We start from the raw sequence: 24,858 nt of genomic DNA, 5'->3' as shown, positions 1-24,858 counted from the left end.
GTTGTTCAACAGTTTTAAGTGGTTATTGTAAAGTCCCATAAAATTACATCATTTTGCGTGACACAGCCCCTTTAAAGATTCACCATTTTCAGTTTATTTTGTGTTTTTATGATGCGTTCTATCTCGGTTAAAAGTAAAGTACACTCAATTTTTCAATCGTTTCTGTTATTCGTGAAACGCTGTTACCTTGTGGCAAACATGTTTTTTGACATGGTCAGTTGGTTAAAACAAAAGATCTGAACCCTAAAACGTCAGGGAAAACGGGAGTAAAGTTTAAATATTTGGATAGTGGAAAGTCCAATTTATTACGTCTTGCAAAGTGAACGTAACATAACGATTTTACTTTCATTAACTGATATAGAAATTAAAAATGTAATGCAGCGGCAGACGAATATTCATCTCCTACAATTTACCCTCTCTCAACTCTAACCTCAGCGGAAAGTACGCTCAAGGAAACGAAAAAAGATTTCGCCTTCAAACAGCTCCATAGAAAAGTAAGGAAATGTGACGACGGTTTCATGGAGGTAAACGGATCCCAGAGTCACTCATCTATAATCTTCCTAGTTAACTCTAAAAAGAAACACTAGCGAATAGCTATCAAAATAAAATTTTTATTTCCAAAGGTAATTTATTATATACATTATTACAAAGTCTGCAATTCGAAACATTCAGAAGACTTCCCTACAAAACCCCAGGAATGCTGAATAATTTCACCTGGTTAAGCACAAAAAGATTTTGTGACATAAAGGTCTGCGACCTATCAGTTGGTTTAAAAAAAATCGGCGATAATCCACCTCGCCTTCGCGAATAATAGTTAACAATGACTGGATAGGAGTGTGAGATGAAGGGAATCATGCAGATCTTGGAAGGCGTAATCGTGGCCTATAACGTTTCCTCGATCTGCCCAAAGCCACTAGTTACACACGGTTTAACGCATCTACAAATGTCTAACCTTGTGAAGCCAGCTCTTGATTGACAAATAGCCCATTTCAGCATTCAACCCGACATGGTAAACCGATAAACATTTCTTGAAAAAAAAAAGGAGCAACTCGAGTTTCGCTGGATTCACCATACACGGGTAAGGCTCATCCAATTACTACTAAATATCTAAAGTTCTTTTTTTCACGACTGCTTAACGTCAGCTGCAAATCTCAAAGCCAGCTGAACGTTTTTAAATCCTCTGGAAGCACTGGACTTTAATGGTGAGTCTAGTAGTAAATGCCGGGATAATCTGTTCTTGAGAATGCTCGAAGTACTGGGAAGTAGCCCATCTCCAGTCGACGCGGATTCTGGAAGTCTTGCTAATTTCACAATGTCGGTGTGTTCTACGATGTGTTCCTGAAATTAATTGCAAGACTTAGAAAGATGTTTTCTACTTCTTTCGGGAAAGGGCAATGATGACAAATGATAAAATTCTCTGCAAAGTTGCAAAAATTCTTTGGAGCATATTCAGAGCTGCCATCACAACTGGAAAATTTAAGGTGGCTCTGAATCTCAGTAGACGATTGGGGGTCACTGATTTCGTCCTTTTTGAGATATAAGCGTTTAAAGACAAAACACATGGTGTTTTTAGATGACTTTCCCGTTGCTATGGTGATCTGTTTTACATTACAAAAATGAGTGCATTTTAATAAGCTACAATTGGTGTTTCCCATGACACCGTAACATTGTCGTTAAGTGAAACTGTGTTGTAGTCAATCCTTCTAGTAAGACGTTCTTGAAATAGTTGAAACTGCTGTAAGCCACCATAAGATACAATACTGTAACAATACATACTTAATTGACCGCTCCCCATAGGGGCTTTTCAGGGCCAATGAAACAATCAACGAAACAACAGAACAGAATAACAACAACAACTGTTAAGAATCCCAACTGGCCGGAGGCAAACCAGTTGGCTATTTACAAGTGCAGCTGGGAAGTTGAACCAGGGACTACCAGGAACAAATTTATTGAGTGGTCAGAGCGGGTCTTGAACCCGGGATCTCCGGATCTCAAGGCAAGCGCCCTAACCACTGGGCCACACCGCATACGGTGACAACGACGAAAACGAGAAGGCCAGAAAACAAGAACAAGAACATACGACTCTCCAGGCCCTGGCTGCGCGTGCGTTTTACATCTTGGTTCATTTCTTTGTCGTAATAGTCCTGACAAACAACGTGAAATAAACAAGTTTCATGTAATGTAAGGAAAAGGGCATCCGACGATACATTCTCAGTATCTCAGTACATGGAAAGTTGGTTCACAAGAACGTGACGCCAAGCTATATTTTTCGAGGACGTTTTGCAGCCATTAATTATCATTGCCCTTGCTTACGCTCCATGGTAATTTTATTTGAATACTTTGAAAAGTTCTCCCTGGCCAAAAAAAAAAAAATATATGGAGTAAACTCACACCTGTATTACTTTTAACTTGGAATCAATATCAAGGCTCTCTACTGGTATACTTCGAAGCCGCTGACACTTGTCTGCTATGTTATCAATGGACATTTTAATGCAGCCAAGTAATTCACTCTGAAAAAGAAAAGAAATGTACTGATACATATAACATTCAAAGACGAACTGTTCGGCGTCCTTTTTAAGTTTTACTAACTAATTATGCAATACCACATAATCTAGTCTTAGCTAGAACTACTCATTCAATTTCGAAGGGATGAAAGGGAAGCTACTGTTAATGTCTCCTGCACCACCTCTGCCAGCCTTCTCAAATTTTCAGCCACCATTCCTAAATTTCCGAGTCTTCCGAGCCCTCAGTCAACTATATCAGTGGTTACCGTTACCAAGGATACGAAATTGAAGGTCAAGTCATTCATGCGTGAAGTTCAATTCAAAAGTTGCAAGTTGAATTTGAAACTTGAAAGCTGAATGTGAAATACAGAATTTTCCACTTCAATGTCAAATTCAAAACTTGGATGTCAAGTTCAGAACTTGGATGTCAAATTCAAAACTTGGGATGTCAAATTCAAAACTTCAACGTTTGATATAAAACTTCGATGTCGAATATGAAAATCAAGACTCAAATTTGAAACTTGGATGTCAAATTCCGAAGTTTAATTTTGGCGGAGATATGACTCCATACGAAACAATGATTCGTGGAGAATTGTTAGATGAAGAGAAGGCGTAGAAAATACGTGTATCTTCCTCAAATTTTATATCTCACTTTATGACTACAAGCAATCTCGTCCCCAGAGTCTGCTTTTCTTTCGGTCCGCACTAAGAACACGGAGTCTGGCCACTTCCAAGGCAGGAAGTCCGCAAATCACGACATCCGGCTCGTCTACGCACGCTCAGAAATTTGAAACAACAGTGGTCGTCAATGGTTACAAAAATGGATTTCCACTACGAATGTGCATAAATTGGAAGTGGCCAGAGTCCGTGTTCTTGGTGCTGACCAAAAGAAAAGCGGACTCTGGGGACGAGATTGGACTACAAGTAGAAGCGTCTAATCTGCGCACGCTCATGTTTGGAAAGCGATTTTTTTTTCACACTGCACATGCTCAGAACCACAGTCGTACTTGAACTCTTTACTTGTACCCGAAGTCTCCAGAGTGAAGACCATTTTCTGGCACATTATTGTAGTTTACGCTTATTCCTACATAGATAGCAGCCTTCGTAGCTGGCGGGATTGTTAGCGCGGGAGGCAAGTAACGAGTGGCGAAATCGCGCGAATGGGAAAGGGCGCTGTGCACCGTTCTCCGCCAACGAAAAAGGCTACTCCAAAGATGCATGTAGTTGTAAGTGTTACATTTACAAATTAAAGAGAAGTGAGTAAACGAAAGAGTAAAAATGATATTAAATTCGTTTCCTGGCTCTTACCTGTTGTCTAAAAATTCCTTTGCTGTTGACTAAGAATTGGTCAATTTTTTCTTTCTTTTGTACAGTGTCCTCGAGTTTTTCTTGAAGGCAAGCAAGCTCGCTATTCATAAGCTGCAGATAAGAGTGTTTTAAAAAAGTTCTTTTAATCGGCCAGTTTCTGAAAAGTTGGTCATTAAACATCATTTCAAGACAAGAAAAACAAGAAAGACTGCCAAGTTTTGTTCCTTGCAACGTCATCCTCTTGAAGGTGCAGAGATATTTAATGGAACCCATGAAATGCTTGGCAAAAGTTTCAGGACTTTTGACATTTTGAGATTCCATGATTCCAGAGTCGACAGCTGCCTGCGCAGCCGTTTTTAGTGGAGTCGTATTTCACTTCCTCCCCACAAACACCCGAACGCAACATTTCTTTCCCGCAGTTTGGCCAATTAAACTGCACATACTGACCTCTGGAAGGAGATGTCACACAGAACAACTTTTGTGGGAAATTCAGGAGTACACAATTTGGTGTGTACAACAGCCTTTTTTATGAAAGAAATGTATACTTGTAGTAAAAGGTGTAGGCGAAAGATAGAAGTGATTCTTGCTTTTGCTAGACAATTTAAGGGGGACAGCTATTCTTAGAGTTATTTATATAGAGTTATGTCGTAGAGTTAGAGTTAAGTTTCCAAAATCCTCAGCCAACATTCATAAAAGCTAACTTCAGGCCTAAGGTTAGCTTTTCTGCATGGTTAGGATACTTTCTGTATTTCTGAATTCAGGATTTAGGCCTTCCAAAATCTTGAATTCAGGATTTTGGAAACTTAACTCTAACTCTAATGTCATAACTCTATGAAAATAACTCTATTGCTAGTCAACCTCCAATTTAAGCAATATTAGGGAGCTTAAGCAACGACAACGTCACAAATGTGCATATTTCGTGGGCAAAAACAAAAGCTTTGCACGCCCTGCACGTGCGTTTTTCACTTTTGTCCATTTCTTTGCTGTCGTCTGCAAAACAACAACGTGAAATAGCCAAATTTGAGGTTTTATCACGAACGTCAGCACTTGAGGATGACTTTTCATTTTTTCCCCTAAATTAAGCTCTGTTCCGACCAGTGTCACCACTGAGGAACTACCACACCCTTGTCATATAAAAAAGGTTGAAATAGGCACGAAGTGAATCCAACAACGTGAATTTATATTTTGAGATGACGTTCTCGTTGCCGTCGCCGTTGCTTAAACTCAAAATTAGGGAGTTAAAGATCTAAGACGTGACGGTAACGAAAACGTCATTTAGAATTGCAAGTTCAGGTTTATTAATCTTTTTCGTCATTATGTCGGCTTGTCTAACTTCTATAAACTAGTGTAACTTTCCAGGAACTGAATTAGGAGGTGCGGTATTGAATCTACGACGGAAAATTCAAATTCGTCAGATTTACGGAAAACGTGAAAGAAATGTACAAAAACTAAAAATGGACGTGCAGAGCGTACAAAGCACAGACAGCCCAAGCTCGGGATACGATTTATAGACTTCGTACTTATAAATGCTAAAATAAGCTGTAAATGTAGAAATAAACTTCATTTATTTTTACGAACAGTTGTCCTCGTCTTTTCTGTGCAATCGGAGTGCAAACTGTGTCCGTTTTAGACGGGTTTGCGGCTTACGAACATTTACGATGTCGTTAGTCGTCATTTAGTCTTCATTTCCTCCCATAATGAGAAGAAAGGCTGGTGACTCGCGGCGATCTCGTCTCACAAATTGCAATTGCTCTCGCATCACAAAGCAACGGCCCCAATCGCCATAAAAACACCACAGCCTTAAGGCTAGATAAATTTCCTATCACATCAACTCCACTCCGGGACCACACAGTGATTTTTGGCGGATAAATTCCAAATAATGTTCAGCTTTCTATAATCTTCCCATGCGCTCGGCTAGATGTGTGGCTACGGCCGTTATAGCTCGATGGCGATCGTATTACATTCTGCACTCTCATTGGCCAAGTGTTTCAAATTGTCAGGAGCACTCTGTAGTATACTGACGTTCGCCAAATTTCTTCGCTCTCATCCCATTTTTCATGTGGTCATTACATCGAAAATCTTGATCTGTCTTTGCTACAAAGTCAGAATGATATGAAAAGCTAACAGACACACCAAAAAGACTGCCAGCTTTAGAATCTATAATATTACACCCTCCATTAAAAGCGAAATTTCAAGAGAAAAAAGGAAAACATATGTTTTGTGGAGTTGAAGTTTAACTTCAGTGTACAAACATAATTTATTCCGAGGCTTCGTGGAATGAAAGGGGTCCTGTGAGGGAAAGTATTTTTATGCTCAATAACTCACCAACACACTCTGAGTGTGCTCTTGATTCATGTCTTGAAGCCTCTGTTGTTCAGCTTCAACCTGGAATTATTTCAATTGAAAGTATTTAACAATTTGATAATCTGGTTAAATTATCATCATTTATCATTACCATTATTATTCATGAATTAGACAGTAATTTCCTTTCATAATTTGGAAAAGTTCATGTACCTGATCTGATTTATCCACTAGCATCTGTACAAGAGTTTGATTGGTCGCACTCAGTGTTCGGAACCTCATCATTATTCCCATGAGCATAGCATCATTTGCTTCCAGATAATCTACAAGTAAATTACCAGAATGAAACACAACTATTCAGTTCATCACAGTAAATTTGACCCATCCGACGAGTTCAAAATCACAAGAGCAGCGGCATTTCACATTCGGGCCAGAACCTTCCCTCCTATCGTCTACACCGATGATCCTGCTTTTAAACCGTGGCAGACTAGAAAAGGATCTCAAGTTACATTGACAGCTGCTGTAGTTTAGTCAATCAGCTGAAAAAGAACTCTTTACAACAATTTGTCAAGTCAAAATAAATTAAAGAAAATGATAATTATATGCACCTTCTGGTAATTGATCAAGAACTTTCATCAAAAATTTTTCATAAACTGAACACTTTGCAAGTTTTGCTTGGAGTGCCATATTCCTAAAAGAAAAAAAGAGCAAAAGGTATCCCTAATTATTATAAAAAAAATTTGAGAGATGAGTCAAGATTTCAAAGTAATTGTAAGAAACGTGATCAAACAATATAATTATGATTACTGATTCAGCGCAGTAACAGAATGCAACAGAAACATTTCAACACTATTACAACATCTTCATCAGTTGAGTGTTTAAAGACATTGTGATAATTATAATGTTGAAATATTTCTGTTCAACTCTGCTGTTGCACTGAGTTGGTAGTTATTTGATCAAGTTATTCCTCCAAAACAGGAAAAAAATCTTGAGTAATTTAGGTCATGAAAATATTATTTAATCCTATTCAGTGTAAAAAAGGTTTTGTTGGTTTCACACGCCGCCATCTGCACCACCGTGTTGCAGAACACAAAAACTCTTATTCATCAATTGGCAAGCATTTTCTTGACAAACATTCTTTGGCTCCAAAGGATCTTATGGAGAATTTTAGTGTTTTAATGAAGTGCAAGAACAAATTTGACTGCCTCGTGATGTTTTTTATTCGTGAGTTAAGACCCACTCTCAATGTGCAATCAGCCTCAATTCGTGCTAAGGTTTTTAATTAGTTTTTCCTTTGTATGTTTTTATTGTCCGTTTTCACCAGTCCTGCGAATCTTTTTATACTTCTTTTTATGCATATATATTATTCACTGTTTCAATTTTACCATTCACTTGATAATGACCGAAGTACGGTCGAAACGTCTTTTACCATTGATTTTTATCGTTAAAAAAAAAACACCACTCATTTTACAAAACATAAGGCAGGGATGGCACAGTGTTGAGAGCACTCGCCTCCCACCAATGTGGCCTAGGTTCGATGCCTGGACTTGGTGTCATAATTATGTGGGTTGAGTTTGTGGGTTCTCTACTTTGCTCTGAGAGGTTTTTCTCCACTCCCAGATACTTTGCTTTTCTTGTCTCTGCAAAAACCAACCAACTTTCTTTGATTTCTGTACAGTGTCCCAAATAAGACTAGTTGAAAAAAGTGCCCTAGGTAGCGCTAAATAAAGTTGACACTTAAAGTTCATTATCATCATTATTAAACCATTTAAACCTCACCTTGCTTTTAGCTGCTCCAATTCTGTGGATAAAACATCTAGCTCTCTATTTTTCTGATTTTTCAGTTTTAGTTCTGTCTGGTATTTTTGGATTGCCCTTCTTCTTTTCGCATCATTTTCTTCAATGAACTTCTCAAACTTGCCCACTCTCTCACGAATCTGTTTTTGTATTGACAGAAGAAAAAGGACCAAGACATTCACGACTGAAATTAAAATTGAAAGTCTCTTCCTGTTGGTATTAATGCCCTGCAACAAAGGGCTCAGTAGTAAATGGTGAATTTCCAAAAGCTCCAAACACATTTTTGGGCTTCTTTGGGTGCCATTATTGTCTGTACTTTCTAGTACTTTCTCTAAATTCTATATGTTGGCAGTGGTGAATCTTCAGTTGCTATGACCTTTTTTTGCGTCTTACCCCATTGACCCTGCCGCCGGCCCTGGGTGTGAGACTCAATAGATTTTACTGTCTAAGGGCAGACAAGTCTACTCATCAATGGAGAGCAGGTTCTGCAGGAGTCGATGGGTTAATTCAAGGTGAACCATGACACAGGCAGTCAATGGAAATTAAGCTGGTAAGGATTAAAATAATAGTGAAGAAAATAAACCTAATTACTATTAAATTGGCTGCTCCTTTCCGAGACTTTTCTAGGCAAATCAAACATTATTGACACAAATAAAAAAAACACAACATTTTCTAAGAGTCTCAACCGGCTGGAGGCAGACCAGTTAGCTATTTACAAGTACAGGCAGAGAAGTAGCGCTCGAAATTAAAAAAAATTCCAGGTTTTCTCTGTTTCAAAAGCCAAGCAACCAAACCCATGAATTAGGTTGCCCTGATAAATCCTTGGTTGCCCACTAGGAAACTCCCTATGATTAACTGCAATCACATGGCAATGGAGCTTGACTATCCCATAGTTTCAAGTGTGCACTAGTGATTTTTTTGTGGAAGCCCTAGTTTGTGTAATGGAGTCTTTAAACTGCATCGTCTGCATGTTTGCTTGTCTTGCATTTTCCCATCTGACAACGTTTTTCAAAAGCCACAGATATTCAAAACCCTGGAAATATAATTAAACGCTCAGCTGCGGCAAGGTAACTATTGTTAACTTCACACTACTATTATCACTACTGTAACAGTACTATTATTCTTGAAATAACAATAGAAAAGCGAGAAGTGAGTCGGGTGCTGCTTGTGTAATTCATTTTCTACTAGCCTTTTGGCTTGGTTGTCTATAGCTGTGATATTTTTTCTCAGGTATTAAATCAAGCTTTTAATTTTTTGCTTGACCAAAAACTGGTCACCAAGTATTAACTTTCTGGTCATGTGGGACAACCAGACAACTGCTAATTTTGAGCACTCAAGAAGTTACCTAGGAACTACCAGGTCAACACCAGCTAGTGAAGAGAGCGAAACGTGAATCCAGGAACCGTGAATTGGAAGTCCAGCACCCTGACCTGGCCTTCATAATTTAAAATAAAGAAGAGGCAACTTTCTCTACTTCTCTACTTGCAAACGGCCTGGCAGGCCAAAAATAACACAAAATGTAGTACCTGGGTTTGTTTCTTTTTCAGCTCCTCCTCTTTTTGCTTGCAAGCAGCCATGCGCTCGGCAAACTGATTTCTTTTGATTTCCAGGTCTTCTTGCACCTTTTCCACTTCCACTTGTTTTTTGAGCAGCAAGGTAGACTGCACTGTGTTAAATCCTGTATCAAGCAGCTTACTTGCTGACTTTTATGAGAAATGAAAGGAAAACAAGTATTTTTGACAAACTGGCAATTAACCCTAACATACAGTTAAAGAGCTACTATGACCAAAAAATCAATTCTTAGTTTTCTTTGGATTTCAAAACAACGTGGTGCTTGAATGATAATATCTTGGCCTTTTTGTGTTGTTTTACAAAATGCCCCTATTGTAAAGTCGCCACTAATTCCATAATCTATTTGATTTGAACACAAAAAGAGTACCCTGCTTGAGATTTAATATATAGAGGATATTAAATGGCTGCACAGGGATACAAATTTTATCTTATTGTGCTGAATTTGAACCTCTAACTTGTTCGCTGCCCTCACTCATGAGAGATACTATCAGCACAAGAAGATAAAATTCATATCCTCAAGCGGCCCACAAACGCTCCAAGCTCAGTCTGAGGGAAAGCCGACAAAATTATAAGGATCTGTTTGGGAATCCCAATAAAGGACCTGTTCAAAAAGATAATTTTACGAAAAAATTCTCAATTAAAAAGCCTAACCTTATTGCCATAATGTGGGTCCCTTCCTTCCTGTGTGGTTTTTTCCCAGATTCAACACGGATTAAGCCATTATCGGTTCCTCGGTTGTCAACGGTTATAACTAAAAATACAAAGGCTGAACACTGAACACGAGCCCACCAAATTGAGTCAAATATTCCTGGTTACGTTATTCCCACGGTTAAAATACACAGAGAATTCAAGGGCAATGGTTTTTCTTTCATTTCAATCCACTAGATTGACCAGCGACGTCAGGCAGCTGTTAGTGTCCTAAGCGAATTGATAAAATGAAGGAAAAGAGCCTCTTTCACACTGATCACCACACGGCGACCGTTGAGTTTTTGCTGAGTCTTTGTTTGTCTTCCCTGACAATGTTACCAAGACTCATAGCCTGTGTGGCGTTCAGTGTGAAAGAGGCTCTTTTCCATTGTTTTATCGATTTGTTTGGGACACTAACATGCAGCTGCCTGACGTCGCTGGTGGCTAGCGAATTCAAATGAAAGAAAAACCCTATGCCCTTGAATTATCTGGTGGAATTTTAACTGTGGGAACATTTTAATAACCAGGAATATTTGACTCAATTTAGTGGGATTGAGAGAATTGAGTGTTCAGCCTTGGTATTTTAATAATAACCGTTGATTCCCATACAGATCCTTTTAATTACTATAATTTTGTTGGCTTTCCCTCAAACTGAGCTTGGGTTGCCTGTGAGCGGCCATGTAATGTTCTGTTTATTATATAGATATTGATGAAATGTCCAGATTAAAAACGACTTGTTTTATTCATTTTCAAAATGGCAAAAAAGTGGTAACGAACGGCCATGTTGTAACATGAAACAATATGAAAAACAAATCATGATAATGTCAAATTGTGCAATAAAATTGTTAATGTCGTAGAGACGGAATTATGTTACAACACGAAAGTATCTTACTATGAAGGGGAAGCCCACATTTTATTGGCTAATCGTGTTAGTTATCAAATGTGAAAGATAAAAATGATATGTTCCCTGCGCGTGGTGAACAAACATATATGTTTTTTTTGGTGAGAAGGGAAATCCTAGTATTTCATCAGTATCTATATAACAAATGAACATCCAGGATGCTCCGCAAACACCAAAGACTACTGTTTCAATTTTATCTCACCCAGTCACAGACAAGCAAACCCATTACTCTTCAGTTCGATGTACAACGTGCACTAACCACCAATCTCAATTTGCACAATACACAACACCAAGAGTCCAACATGGACTCTTGACGACACTCCTGTATTAGCAGGCATTATGGTCAAGATAAACATATCCATTAAAGAGGCCCTGACAGGGTAAATTCCGACAAGCGACATGGCCCAAAAAGTAGCGACAGCACATAAAATGAAATTCTGCAAAAGACATCCTTTCCCAGCAAAATTCCGACAGTGACGTCAAGGCCGAGAATGACGCAATTAAACCCCAACACGAGTGATTTTAAAATTCAGACAAGCGACACGGGACCCCCCCTCCCTGTCAGGGCCTCATTAAATTCTCTTCCTTAGAGTGTTTTAATGGTTGGAAAACCAGGTGAAGATATAACTGTAGCAACCACTAAGAGAGTAGTTTGCAGATCAGTGTACATAGACCCATGGGACAATGTTCTTTAATATGCCCAAGACAAGCTCACCCTGCTTTGTTAACCTCAAAACCACAGTAAATGCACAGTAACTATACAGTACATGCACAGTAGCTATATATGCAAATTTTTTTGTGCAACATTGCTAAATTAGCAATGGGCCATTTAAGTGAGTGACACATGGAATAGGAAGGCAAGTTGCTGGATCTGTTGCAGGAAGTTGAAATCAACGCGCATATTCCTTTAGCAGTGTTGTGGAACAATATTTAAAACTAGCTTATGAAAGGACCCAGTATTGGGCTGCAATTCGAATTAAAAGAAATTTTCCTAAATAAAAACCTGAAAGTATCTTAGGAGGGACTTCAAGATGTCCGCCGAGAAGTAAATTTCTAATTAAGTTAAACACCAAAATGCAAATTAACTCTGTTGTGCAGGAAATTCGGTTTGCATCGGATCTCAAGACAATAATTATTGGTTTAAGCTTAAAGTTTAAATAATATGTTTAGCGAAAAACTAGACCCACAAGATTGCTTCAAACTGTCTCAAAACCGGAGAAACAAGCAAGCTGCGATAGGCCATTAACATCGTTAATGAAATTATCACCCGTTGATAGTTGTTAACACAGCCACGCGAACAGTGCAGATTAGACTAAAAGTAGTTTCCTTGTACCAATTTAGCTAATACACGAGTGCTAACCTCTTCAACGATGGGAAATTTGCGAGTATCGTGATCATCTTCTTCGTCTTCCCTGTTGAACAAAATACTCACTGTTACAAGACGCGGAGTAAACTCAGATCAACGATACATTAATAATGCACAAGTCTCAAAAGTCAATAAGAGCTTCTCACCTTAGCTGTGTCACGAAGACATTTTTCTTCTGAGGTTCAAGCTCGAGACGATAAGATCCCTCCGTCGCCATTTACTTTGGAGAAAGTGTATTCTCTACGGCTGAGAACGGTTGCTGTTTTTCCACGCGAGAGTCTTTTCCAACTACAGATTGACTGTTTAATTTTATTAGCTGTTCGAACGATCGATGTGTTTCATTCCAGAACAAACCGTGATGTTACCATGGCGACAAAAGTTCTAATCGTGTTTCTCGAAAATCTGTAATTGTACAATGGATGGAAGGGATAATGAACTGGAAACAAAAAAATTAGAGCTTTCATCTTTTAATCCCAGGGACATTTTTCATTAGCTAATAAAATTGAAGAACAAAGACAACATAGTGATAACCAAATGAAAGAAGGAACTCAGAAAAAAATCAGAGTCCCAGATTCCAATTTTCCTGAGTTCCATTTGGTTGTCATATTCTCATAGTTGATGTTTTTTCTCACAGCTTGCAGTATTTTTCACATTTTTTTGTCAAGAACTAAATTTTCCTATTTAAATAGTACTCTTACAGTAGGACTTGATTCTGTATATCTTTTTTAAAAATGCCTTACTCCCGAGCATTGTTTTTGGTGTCAAGTACATTATCATGAGTTCAAACCCCGATTGATATAACTGCAAGAATTTTTCCTGATGTTTCCAGCCCAGATTGGAGATATTTTCTCAAAAAGAACGACAGAGATCTGAAATGATTTTAAAATACAAGTATTTTAATTCAAACCCTTAAAAATAATGATAAGATCTACTGGCACCAGTAGATTTTTTCCAATCTTCGCCATGACACTCACATGCACTTCTAGGAAAATATTGGGACAGCATTGTCATTTATTATTACTTACTGTGAGAATCCAACAATCGTGAACACTTTGATTTGATTTTGACATTTCCCATAATGTGAAGCATTACCAATCAGAAGTGACATAAGACCACAAACTAATTGCCATTACTGGCTGCAGCATAGTTTTCTCGCACATGATTGCTTTTTAATGATTCATACCGTAATTATTTCTAGTGTTCATGATTTTTGGATTATCACAATAAGTACATATACCAAAAGTGCCCTTTGTTGAGTATTGGTGGTCTCCCACGCAAAATAGTTTTCTGTAGTACGTTTTCCTCCAAGAATGCCACAGTTTTGTCTGCAGGAGCAAGGGGCATGCTTTCCAAGAACTACTATTGGCTCTTTGCTCTCAAATACCATCTCCTATGATTTTCAGTTTGTATGTCTTTAAAGAGCAAACCTTAAATATGAAAAAAGTGAATTTGACAAAATGTGCACCTCACACCAGAGCCAGTAGTATTGCAAAAGGAAGACTCATTATTGTTACAAGTTTTTGCCTCTGGGAATAGTTAGAACTGCTTATAATTTTTATACAGTACATGTAAGTTCAACAGTTAGCTGCGACAGAAAACCATGACTTTCTATTTGTCAATGTTAAAGTAGAAAGGACAATAAAAAATGATGAGCAAAACAGCAAGTAGCCGAGAATATCTCTCATGATGCTGAATTTAGAAGAGACTTCCTGTCCTCGGTATGTGATTTACTTCATTGGAGTACTGTTGTTTTGTAACTTTCACCTTTCCGTAGATGTCACTGGTACCTTGCTGACAATAATTTTACTGATCCTCATCCTCTTTAAATGGATCTTTTCTCTTATGTCTTATGAACTAAAAAGGGGACAAGCACAAAAAGAATACTTTATTAAGTGAAACTTTCCACTGGCCGAGTGAAACCAAATAAGTGGAAAACGTTTTTCTCACACACTGCTGGGACCTGGGAAAAAGTCAGGTGACCTATGGAGGGCAGTTGCATGTTTTTATTGGTCCGCCATTACTGTTGAGATTACAATAAAGGTCAGGCTGTGACAGACGGCTTGACATAGCTATGATGTGTACTGGTGGTGTGTGAGAACATCACTTTTGATCAGTATAAAAACAAGAATTTTCAACAAGTTCATGATTTTTTTCAAAACATACTGGCCAACTTGCTGCTGCCTTGAGGTATTCTTCCATCTTTATAACAACTGGACCCTTTTCAAACAATTCTTCCTCTGTTACTGAAACGTAAGAACAAATTTGCTCCAAAAATACACATCAGAAACCACAGGCACCCCAAGCTCAGTGTGAGGTAAAGCCAACAAAAACAGAAGGATGTGTATGAGTTTGTATGGGAATCCCGATAAAAGACCTGAGAAGATAATTTTGCCAAAAAATTCTCAATTAAAAAGCCTATATAAACCTTATTGCCATTATGTGTCGAAGACATTGTGTGACATGCAATGTATTCATATGTGTTAAAAAGAAAGCACTGCTTTTCACAAGATGACACACTTTTGACACAATTTTATCTACATGTAAGTAAACAGCAAAATATGTGCTGTTCGCACTTTGTTTTTAAGAAAGGTGCGAGAAAAAAATCCTTAGGATGGGCAAGTATAAAAAGCTGACCGTGGAACGATTCAACGGTGTGTCTAAAACACAGGTCACATTCCACAGGTCACTCGTTGCAGGGCATCGCTTTACCATTTGGAAAGTAACCAAAACCCTCAATTTGGCTAACCCTAGGCCTAAGGTTTAAGTTTAATAAAGCTTCTTACCAATGTACAAAAGAAAATATATATACAAAAGTACAATAGGTAAAGAAAAGCAATAGGGGGAAACTGAATTCTCATATACTGTAGACCTAGGGTAGGCCAAATTGAGGGTTTTAGGTTACTTTCAGAAATGTAAAACAATGAACTGCAACGAGTGACCTGCGGAATGTGACCCGTTTTAGATCCGCCGTGAAACGAACTTTAACTGCAACCTGAGCACGTTCCCAGTATCTTTGATCTCCCTGCCCTCTGTGGTATACACCCTTTTAATAAGTCTAATATATGCCGTTTTCCGCTTAAATGACGTCGAACTCATGCTTTTAAATTTTATTCAGAAATGTATAAAGGCCTAAAACAAGAAAAGAAATCGGAAAAGTTTTAGGCCTTTGTACATTTCTGAATAAAATTTGAAAGCATGAGTTCGACATCATTAGCGGAAAACGGCATATATTAGACTTATTAAAAGGGTGTATAGTGGGGAGATGAAAGACTAAGAGTCGCAGCAGTGGATGTGGTCAACTGGCTAAATGAGTCTGCTTACAAGGCACGATCCAGAGGAATAAGGTACGCAAAAACATCTACATCTACATCTACATGTTCCAGCACTCGGCAAAGTCCCTTTTTGACTTGTGGCTGTTTCTGCTTAGGTGGCCTCATACACCACAAGCCTTTTGAGAGACATCATCGCCAAGCCGGCCACTTCTGCTGGAGAGAACAGGACAGCCACATCACCGGGGACTTTATCCCCTACTCCTCTCGAATAGTGTGTGGGTTCTTTAACGTCCCGCAGGGAACTTATGAACATAGAAGATATTTGTAAGACGGGGCCTACGGTTTATAGTTCTTATCCGAGAAGACTTGAAAGTCTGTCCATTTGCGCGGTTGGTTGAGTGTATTATTACGTTGAATACCATCTATTGCCGTAGAAAAAAAGAAGGGAAAAAATTATGCTTGCAATACTTACAATGGACCCTCTCCCCTTTCAAATGTTTGTAAATCAATATCATTTGCGCAGAAAACATCAATCCCATCATACCATAAAGGAGTCTGTTATTGTGTTTGTTCGCAAATAGACGCCATCGTAGCCAAATGCTCTTTTTCTTAGTCATTTTAGACAATCGTCCGCCATTACCTCTCGGACGTAGGTACGTCGTGTATTCTTTATTATAGTGTATTTCAATTGTGTTATATAGCAAGCCGCTGACCTATAAACGTAAATCTATAGAATCCAGGCCCTCTCCGTGTCCCTAACAAATCATTGGCGGTGAATCGTGCTGGGCTACGAAGTTCGATTCGTGGGAAGACACAGTCGTTTTTTACTCTGTTAGGCATTTGAAGAAGGTGAGAAATTCGTGCGATACGTGTTAAAATATGTCAGAAACAGAGGAACCAGAAAGAAAGCGACTTAAAACGATGCAAAGTGAACAAGAAGACAGGAGCTGTGCACACGATCAGGTCAGAGATCTCCAGTTTTGGCGACTTTTAGCTGTGCTCGGTGATATTTCACATATTTGTGCTAATACACTGGGTTAACCCTTTCCCTCTTGAGATGGAGACTGATACTGTAGATTTTACTCTGTCTAACGCCAGACGATTTTATTCATCAATTGCAATTGGGTGCATGCCCTCTACATGTAGGTTAACAACGTCAAACTGTACATGTGCCTTTTAAGAGGAGAAGGGGCACTCACGTTTAATCTGAGTACCTTTTTCTTGAATGCGTAAGATTTTCGTTTCCGAAACACCCGAATTTACAATGACGACTTTAAAATATTATATTAATTGCCAATACAGTTTCAGAAGATTTTCCAACGATGATGACGTCCCAAAACGCGGTCACGTGCACAAATGAACATCACATCATCTGCATGTGACTGATGAGCTGTCATGTACTCAAGGAATCAACTTGAGTAATGAAGCTCATCTTCTGGACTCTAATCACATTGAAAATTTCGCAGGTTGGGTGAAATAAAATATTAAATGTTATATAATTTATGTAGATCTGGGCTAAACTGCAGAATACCCAGCCTCTTACTGTGTTTTCATATGAATGGCGGGTATTGTCATGTGCTTTTTTTCTTCAAACAGTGCCACCACAAGATTACAATGGTGGCTGGATATTCTGCAGTTTAATACTCCTAGATCTGCTGCTGGGGTGAGACTCGTGCATAATGCGATAAAGTTGGAAGGTCTGTCATTTCCAATAGTTTGTTGATTGCTGAGGTGGAAGGGTGAAAGAAGCAGTGGGTGCAACATGGGTGCTGATCTGTGACCTAAGTGAATTTAAAAATGCAAGACAGTTTCAAGAGATTAAAAATAATACAGTAGCTACAGCACTAACCATGCCTTGCGCAAATTGTCACAGTTTGTCATTAAACATTTTTCAGACTTAATTAGGTTTAGCTTGCTGTAGGAAAGTGATGACCAGGGCTTCTGATATTATGAGATGTTGCTATTTCGTATAATTGAGCTAAAATCACAACAAATCGCATAATTCACGAAAAATTACAGAATTTGATGTACAAAATCACACAATTTACAGAAGAAAAGAACCAAATCTCGCTTTTTCGTAAGTTCTTTGATAATTTAAACATAATCTCAAGCCATTTTAGCTTTCAAAAGAAGTCAAAAACTGGAAAGAACAAAGAAACAAACAAACTGGCGTTCTAGGTGTCGTTTTACTTGTCGGGACCTGGTGCTGGTTTTCGATAGTTAGCGACTGCTCATTGGCGACAATGACCATTTCTCTAAAATGTTCTCTGAAGAAATGTGGTGTGAAAACAGTGCTGGATTGTCATTTGCAATTTGCAGTATTTTCTTTTACTTGAAGCAAACGTCCTCACGGACAAGTTTGTTGTTAAAACACCTAGCACTTCTTTGCAGGAAAAAAAATCGTACTTCTCTGTATACATTTCGGCAAAAACCAGGGCCAGAAAGTACCCCAAAGAAACGTTTCATGTTGATGATGGTCTGCTGTTTTGCTCAATTCATGCAACATAGTGGTTGTTCATCTACATTGTACAAAAGTTTGTGGTGGACAAGCTACTTGAAGCTGAGTCGTGTGACACTAAATCGGCAAAATGAGCCATCTCTGATTTCAATAATTTCAAATAAGGCAACAAATGGTTTATTTCACATCATCCCCTTGTGCTCAAATAATTTATGTTTTTGAACAGCAAGGAATGGATTGTGCTCCCCTTAGATCAAACAAACACCGTTAAATTAGCTAAAATGAAATCGCATAATTTGCCACATAACAGACTTTTCTTGCCGCATAATGAGATTTGAAAGTGCCGCATAATTTCCAACTGTTTTTCTCACCCTATCAGAAGCCCTGAATTACAGTAGGTCTAAACTCTGAGTTTTTTGGCAAGGGTTAGACTGGCCAGAATGGGATGTTACTGTATATGACATACACCACTGAATGGACTCATTGACAATGGGAAAGTGACTTTGGCAAAACAACTTGTTGGCTAATTAACTATTAAATGTACAATGTAAATAATTCTACTTTTTAGGCAGCCATGGAGAACTTGTTTCAAGTACTCGAGAAATTGCAAAAGATTTTAAGAAACACCTTGAATGAAGCCAAAGAAAATGTAAGCAAGTCAATTGACAACTTTTTAGTAGACAAAGTACGTCGAATGGGATCAATGATTGGTCACTATTTTTCGGCATTTGAATCACTGAATGTGATGTCAAGGAAAGGTATGGAGGAGATGATAAAACAGATGTACAACTTTGAATGTATTCGTGATATGGAAGAGGAACTTTATGAGACTGAAGAGGAGTGGAACTTGTTTTTACAAGAGGTAGATTCCAAGATAAACCCACCATCCAAGGTTTCAAAAGAAGAGCAGGTTGTTGTGGGATCAAAGGGACCTTGTGAACTTAAATTAATTGAAGTTTCCACAGAAAGGTTGGTGCATCTCTGGCTGATCAATAATGATTTAAGTAATAATCAAATGTCTAAAGCTTGTACAGCCGTATTCTACCCTGGCTTTTGATCAAATGGAAATTTTTCCTTTGCAACAGAAACACAGTAATACAATGTATATTTTATTCTGCTTCTCAACACAAATTAAAGAAAAGTGAAATTGCAAGTGTTTCAAACAATTTTCATTTTAAAGCAGATTACTGAACTGTTTGTTCTCAGACCTGGTCATTTGAATGTTGTGAAAGTAGTGATTCTTTTTGGAATACACTATTAAAAACTCAGTCTGCTGGGCATGACTGAGTTACAAACTTGAACCTGGCTCACAGATGGTGTGAACCATGTTCTCAAAAGGGTCTTTTCTATTGGTACCATAATTATTTGTATTCTTCATTTAATGTTTCTTTGCTAGACACTGTTCCATTCAAGACCTCCTAACTTCAACAGCTACCATCCTGATTTTGCTTCGACACTTTGCCTGACTACCGTGACGTGATCATGTGGCCCAAGTCCAGCAGCGCATAGTTGAATTTGAGGCTCAGAATGCACAAGTCATAGTTGTCAGCTTTGGAAATGTGGTAGGTTTGCTATTTTAAATAATAATTATGTTATCAATAATGATATCAGAAACCCATAAGGGTTGAAACGTGTAACGGCCCCTTGTGTGCTGGGAAACAAGCTTCTGAATATTCAATTTGCTAAGTACCATATTTGGAACAACAAGAGCGAGAGGCTTCCAAATATGGTACTTAGCACTGAAACATTCAACCAATCAGTTCGCACTGAATATTCGGAAGCTGTGAACGCGCGTTACATGTTTCAACCCTTATGGGTTTCTGTGATATTGTTTCATTGAGTTTATTAAGCCATCCGCAATATTGCCTAGAAAGGGTCAGCAAAAGGGCATGGGGTCTCTGATGATCCCCTACCCTGACGACTTTATCACCTACTCATTGGCCATGGGTGCTACGATGGAATAATTATTTTATTATCATTGACAAAGGCAGTTTTTTGCTCAGTTATTTAAACTCTTTGAGACTTAGTCTGGTCCAAAGATATCAAGTCTCATACAAGCTTTTATTCATTTTCTAATATTTTTCAAATTATTATTAATTTCTGCACTGTTATAAGTTGATAATAATAATAAATAATAATAATAATAATAATAATAATAATAATAATAATAATAACATGAATAATAATAATAATAATGATGATGATAACAGGGCTTGAAATGAACGAAAAAATCCAGTCGCAATTTTGCGACAAGATATGAAAATTTGGTCGCAATTTCGCAAATTTTAATTGCAAAATCGTTGCGCAGCATTGTGGTGTTAGCGGTTTAACAAAGCAAAATATGAGCCTGCAATTATGTATACTTGTGTGTAAGGAAACCGCTGAAAATGGTGACTGATCGAAGAAATGGAGTTGTGCACGTAACATTGCAGAAACTTCACGGAGATAAATAAAATAATTTTGTCATTTCTTTCTTTCTATTAGCAAAAGTAGCAGAAAAGTGGCAACTGCTAATCCTTTTGTTTCGAAGGAGCAAAGGTGAAAACAAGTCACAGATTTTTGACTTCTCCAGATACTTTAGTCGCAAAGGGAGAAAATTCAGTCGCAAATGTGACTGTATTGGTAGCAATTTCAAGCCCTGAATAATAATAATAATTTCAAAATTTCTTCTCTCTTAATTCTAAGGATGGTGCAAAGAAATGGATTCAAGACACCAAATGTGAGTTCAAAATGTTTGTAGACCCAAAACGGCAACTATACATTTCCTTGGGCCTCAAACGATCAGTGGCAAAAGTTTGGAGCATCTCGGCTCTAGTTTATTATGCTGAACAAAAGCGTGCAGGCCGTAAACTTGTGGCCATGTTTGAGGAAGATGACCCCATGCAAATGGGAGGAGATTTTGTGTTGGATAAGCAAGGAAATTTGGCACTCGTCCATTGTAGCAAAGTGCCAACTGATAGGCCTTCAGTAGAGGAACTTTTAAAGTGTATCAAGGGTCTAAATTAGTGAATTAATGAAATTGCTTTGAAACTTCAGTCTGAGAATATAATCTGATGGAATACAATAACACACGCAAAGACTTTGTCCAGCAAAGAAAGGCAATGTGAACCCTTGTGTGTTGTACATGTACCTTTGTCACGGTCCACAGCAAAATTGATGTAGTTCTTGTGCTCTTAATTGAGCACATTCAATTAAATGCATGGTATTCCAAGTGTAGAGGGTTGGATACGAGATGATACATAATGTAGGTAGCCGATGAGGTGCATGGTGCCGAATTGGTTATAATCATCTTATATCCAACAAGTACAAGTGGAATAATTGTTCTGTTGAAAACACCGACAAATCATGGATAAATCGTCCCTACTTTATTGGTAAAAACAAAAAACTGATGCGCACAGTTACTGATATTTGTAGAGCATGGTATAATACCTCATACATGTATACCAAGGTGGCCATTAGTCAATTAAAACTCTAGAATTGCATTATTGTCTTTTCACAACAAAAATAATGTCAAAAAGAGAAAAATAGTTTTTTTGGTAAGCAGAATGAAGCTTCTAAGAGTAGCGATGCAAAATGATGGCTTTGACTGAAAACAAGGAGAAGGTCACTGCTTGAAGAGAAAGCTACAAAACATGAAGTATGATAATTTTATGCTTGCTGCAAAAACTCATTTTATTTTGTAAGTAACCAACTTTTTGGTGTTTGCTGGCAAAATACAAAAATTATTGTAGTCACTGTAAAAGAATGCAAGGAAAATAATCACAAAATAATTTTATAAATTGTTGTCATCATTTTTTATTAAAGCATACATGTACATGTACAAATTATGGAATATGAGTTCAGCTTTACTTGTGGATAACTTTACTGACATAACATCACAGCAAAAGTGCCCCATAGATGGACTGTGTTCTGATTAGCATAATGAACAACAATGAGGAGGAAGGGTAATCCTGTGGTTAATACTGCCGTTGGATTTGCATGGGTTACCTGTGCCCAGTAAACCACAAATATAAAATAAAATAATTTAATGCATAGCACTTCAAGATGTACTTTTTGTTTTCAGAACTTACAAACCTTTCTCACATGTATTTTGAGTCAGTTCTATTCCCATGTAAAACTTTCCCCAGATACCCTAAATTACATCACACTTCATGTGTCACACAGTTCCATTTTACAGCCACTGGCTTTTTCATTTCCAGTTACGTTTTTTGATACATGTAGTTACACCATATTAAAGATTGTTTAATGTCCTAACACAAGCAGATACACTGCATTCACATCCCACTTTGATCCCTTTGTAGATTTGTCTTCAAAGCTCCTGAATACTTCAACTCTGCACTTTGTTTATAATTATTGCAAATAATTATGTTGCCTTCAACCAGCTGGATTTCTTTATGTTGTTGTCTCCATTTGGCCACATGTTAAAGCTGCAATCCTTTAATTTATAAAACATGTAGTCTTTTGTTTAATTTACTTGCTAGACTAGTGTTAGTAAGCTTTCTACCATGAATATTGATATTAGGGAGGAGAGCAGAGCAGATTAAAAGCATCCTATAATGACAGATGACATGAACATTGCATTTATTGTTAGATTTTGTGCCAGCCAAAGACTTAGTATGATCTCCTCTTGGGTTAGGAAGTGATTTAACGTGATCACTAAGATCTGATAAGCAGACTGATTGATAATAAAATTATTATTTGTTAGGTGCATGTGTATAAACTAGCATTTGGCTTTGACTGAATCATTGCAAGTGCATGATAGTTTTATCTAGTTTACTGTTATAACAATATTAAAGTAAGTGTCAGTCTTAGTATTAACATGTTTACTGCCATAATTATTGCCCTCCTGTATTATTAGATACATAAGGAAGAGTGTTGCAACTTGAGTACACCTATACTGCTCCTAATACAGGCACTGAAATTTTGTTAGCTTTGACATAGGCATTTGTTTGCTTTGGCCTACATGTAAGTCTCGTCGTTTCTGATATGTAGGTATAGTTATTAGCACTGGTTCTAGCACCAGCAAAGCACTGGTGTTATATCAGCTTTGCAGATTGATCATTGGTGTCAATCTCATGTGCACTAATCTCAAGAGCGCGCTATATTGAGAAATTCACCTAATAAGATGCACACCCAATTTTGACATCCAATGCAAAGTTTCCTTAAGTCTAAACCTTTGCTACCTATTTCCTACAATAAGCCATTTTGGAGATCATGTCTGCCCCCTCTTCAAAGCGAGTCTAAATATGAAGATTTTGTGATAGTAATTAGTTCTACTTTACATATGAATGAAAACTAATCTTCATAAGAGAAACTTTGCACTTAGACTCGCTTTGAAGAGGAGTCAGACATGAAGTCGGAAATGGCCCATTGGGTATGCAAAAAAGTTATCATTCCTTTTTAGGTCGTGGTAATAATAATAATAATTTAATAATAATAATAATAATAATAATAATAATAATAATAAATAATTATGTTGTGCATTTTCTATAAGAATAATCAAATGCAGCTGTTTATCCTTACTTGAGAAGCAGCATTTTAACCTTGGACACAATTATTGTCGGTATTCTGAGACACAAGTGATGTTGAAATTGGGTAGAAAAGCAAGCAGATACTATGTGATGCTTATCGAAATCTGTGTGCATCTAATTTAGAGGCATTTCTGGACATTTCTGCTTTAGCACATCATAATTTAGGGCTTTTAGTACTAGCATATGTTAGCATCAGCACCACTGGTACTAGCAGTAGCAATGAATTACATGTAGCTTTAGAAGTAGGATTACAAGTACATGTAGCAGGGTTGTTGGGTTAAGTATCAATTAATTTAAGCATCGACATAAGCACTGGAATGAGAATTATTTTATTAGCATTAGAATTAGCATAATTAGGCACTAGTGTTAGTACCTACATCTCAGGGTTAATTTTATGCTTTTTAGCATAATTATGCATTCTGCATGAGCATGAGCAGTAAAGTAAGCATTAGCACACGCTTAAGCGCCATTATTAAAATTAACATTAGTATTATATAATTAGGTTAAGCATAGTATTAGCATCAGGATTAGCATCAACATTAAGTATGATTAGTACAAGTGTTAGTATTACCAGTAATATTAGTATTATCTTAAGAATAAGCGTTAACAGTTAACACTACAATGTACGTTTAGCATTGGCATCAGTATTATCAGCACTATTACTGGCCCTTGCAGTAACATCAGCATCAACACTAATATTAGTATTAGCACCAGCATTGGCACCACCATCAACATTAGCCATATAAAATCAGTATATAGTAAGCATTGTTGTTTTAGCCTTTAGTCGGGTGTTACTATTATCATTAGCAGGCATCAATGACACATAGTAGCATGGGCTGTTCCATTAGGATTAACATGTGTATTGACATTAGCTTAGCATTGAATGGCTTTTATTATGGTAGTTAGATTTTCAATTAGTGTTCGTATTAGTAGTGGTGTTTTTGTACTTTTAAAAGCATGTTAACAATAATATCATAGAGCAGTTTTCAAATGAGTGTTGAAGGTAATTACACAATTGCATTATTGCTATGCCTAGTGATTGGTTTAAAAATCTCCCACCAGTTTTTCAATCAATATTGATGAGAAGGAAAGGCAAACCAATCGCGACTTGCACGCGCGATTTTTTTCCTTGCTTTGAGTAAGTTGCATGGAATTGCTACG

The 24,858-nt window shown here is 37.6% G+C and overlaps 2 protein-coding genes and 1 long non-coding RNA gene across 4 annotated transcripts in view; 1 reads left to right on the top strand and 2 right to left on the bottom strand.

The window, feature by feature from the left end:
- Positions 1 to 595: 595 nt before the first annotated feature.
- LOC137979423 (coiled-coil domain-containing protein 42 homolog) lies at positions 596 to 16,372 on the bottom strand. Of its 2 annotated transcripts, none has more exons than XM_068826681.1 (12): positions 16,181 to 16,372; positions 14,600 to 14,679; positions 12,583 to 14,290; positions 12,431 to 12,482; positions 9,437 to 9,613; positions 7,893 to 8,050; positions 6,722 to 6,804; positions 6,327 to 6,436; positions 6,138 to 6,197; positions 3,813 to 3,923; positions 2,394 to 2,510; positions 596 to 1,338 (listed from the first exon to the last, which is right to left on the bottom strand). In XM_068826681.1, the coding sequence occupies exons 3-12, from the start codon at positions 12,651 to 12,653 to the stop codon at positions 1,123 to 1,125; spliced, it is 1,155 nt and encodes a 384-aa protein (XP_068682782.1). In that variant the 5' UTR covers positions 12,654 to 14,290; positions 14,600 to 14,679; positions 16,181 to 16,372; the 3' UTR covers positions 596 to 1,122. The 2 variants fall into 2 exon arrangements, with proteins under 2 accessions (XP_068682782.1, XP_068682783.1); XM_068826682.1 differs by having other exon boundaries at positions 16,253 to 16,372.
- Positions 16,373 to 16,468: 96 nt separating this feature from the next.
- LOC137980491 (uncharacterized) lies at positions 16,469 to 21,993 on the top strand. Its single transcript, XM_068827949.1, has 4 exons — positions 16,469 to 16,671; positions 18,735 to 19,135; positions 19,563 to 19,728; positions 20,852 to 21,993. The coding sequence occupies exons 1-3, from the start codon at positions 16,588 to 16,590 to the stop codon at positions 19,630 to 19,632; spliced, it is 555 nt and encodes a 184-aa protein (XP_068684050.1). The 5' UTR covers positions 16,469 to 16,587; the 3' UTR covers positions 19,633 to 19,728; positions 20,852 to 21,993.
- Positions 21,994 to 22,138: 145 nt separating this feature from the next.
- The window catches only part of LOC137980493 (uncharacterized), a 9,253-nt gene continuing 6,533 nt past the window's right edge, over positions 22,139 to 24,858 (bottom strand). Inside the window, exon 3 of the long non-coding RNA XR_011118534.1 lies at positions 22,139 to 24,858. This exon is cut by the window's right edge and continues 4,944 nt beyond it. This is a non-coding gene — a long non-coding RNA (uncharacterized lncRNA).

Source organism: Montipora foliosa, chromosome 12 (genome assembly GCF_036669935.1).
Source record: "Montipora foliosa isolate CH-2021 chromosome 12, ASM3666993v2, whole genome shotgun sequence".
NCBI classification, from domain to species: Eukaryota; Metazoa; Cnidaria; class Anthozoa; order Scleractinia; family Acroporidae; genus Montipora; species Montipora foliosa.
The sequence above is the reverse complement of the archived record's forward strand: the minus strand, read 5'-3'. Positions and strand labels throughout refer to the sequence as shown.

Excerpts from the sequence above, each read along its gene's own strand:
- LOC137979423 (XM_068826681.1), bottom strand. The coding sequence starts at position 12,653 with ATGGCGACGGAGGGATCTTATCGTCTCGAGCTTGAACCTCAGAAGAAA. Across the intron at positions 6,437-6,721 it reads TCTTGATCAATTACCAGAAG|ATTATCTGGAAGCAAATGAT; the intron begins GTGCATATAATT and ends ATTTACTTGTAG. Across the intron at positions 6,198-6,326 it reads TAGTGGATAAATCAGATCAG|GTTGAAGCTGAACAACAGAG; the intron begins GTACATGAACTT and ends AAATAATTCCAG.
- LOC137980491 (XM_068827949.1), top strand. The coding sequence starts at position 16,588 with ATGTCAGAAACAGAGGAACCAGAAAGAAAGCGACTTAAAACGATGCAA. Across the intron at positions 16,672-18,734 it reads GGAGCTGTGCACACGATCAG|GCAGCCATGGAGAACTTGTT; the intron begins GTCAGAGATCTC and ends TCTACTTTTTAG. Across the intron at positions 19,136-19,562 it reads ATTGAAGTTTCCACAGAAAG|ACACTGTTCCATTCAAGACC; the intron begins GTTGGTGCATCT and ends TTTCTTTGCTAG.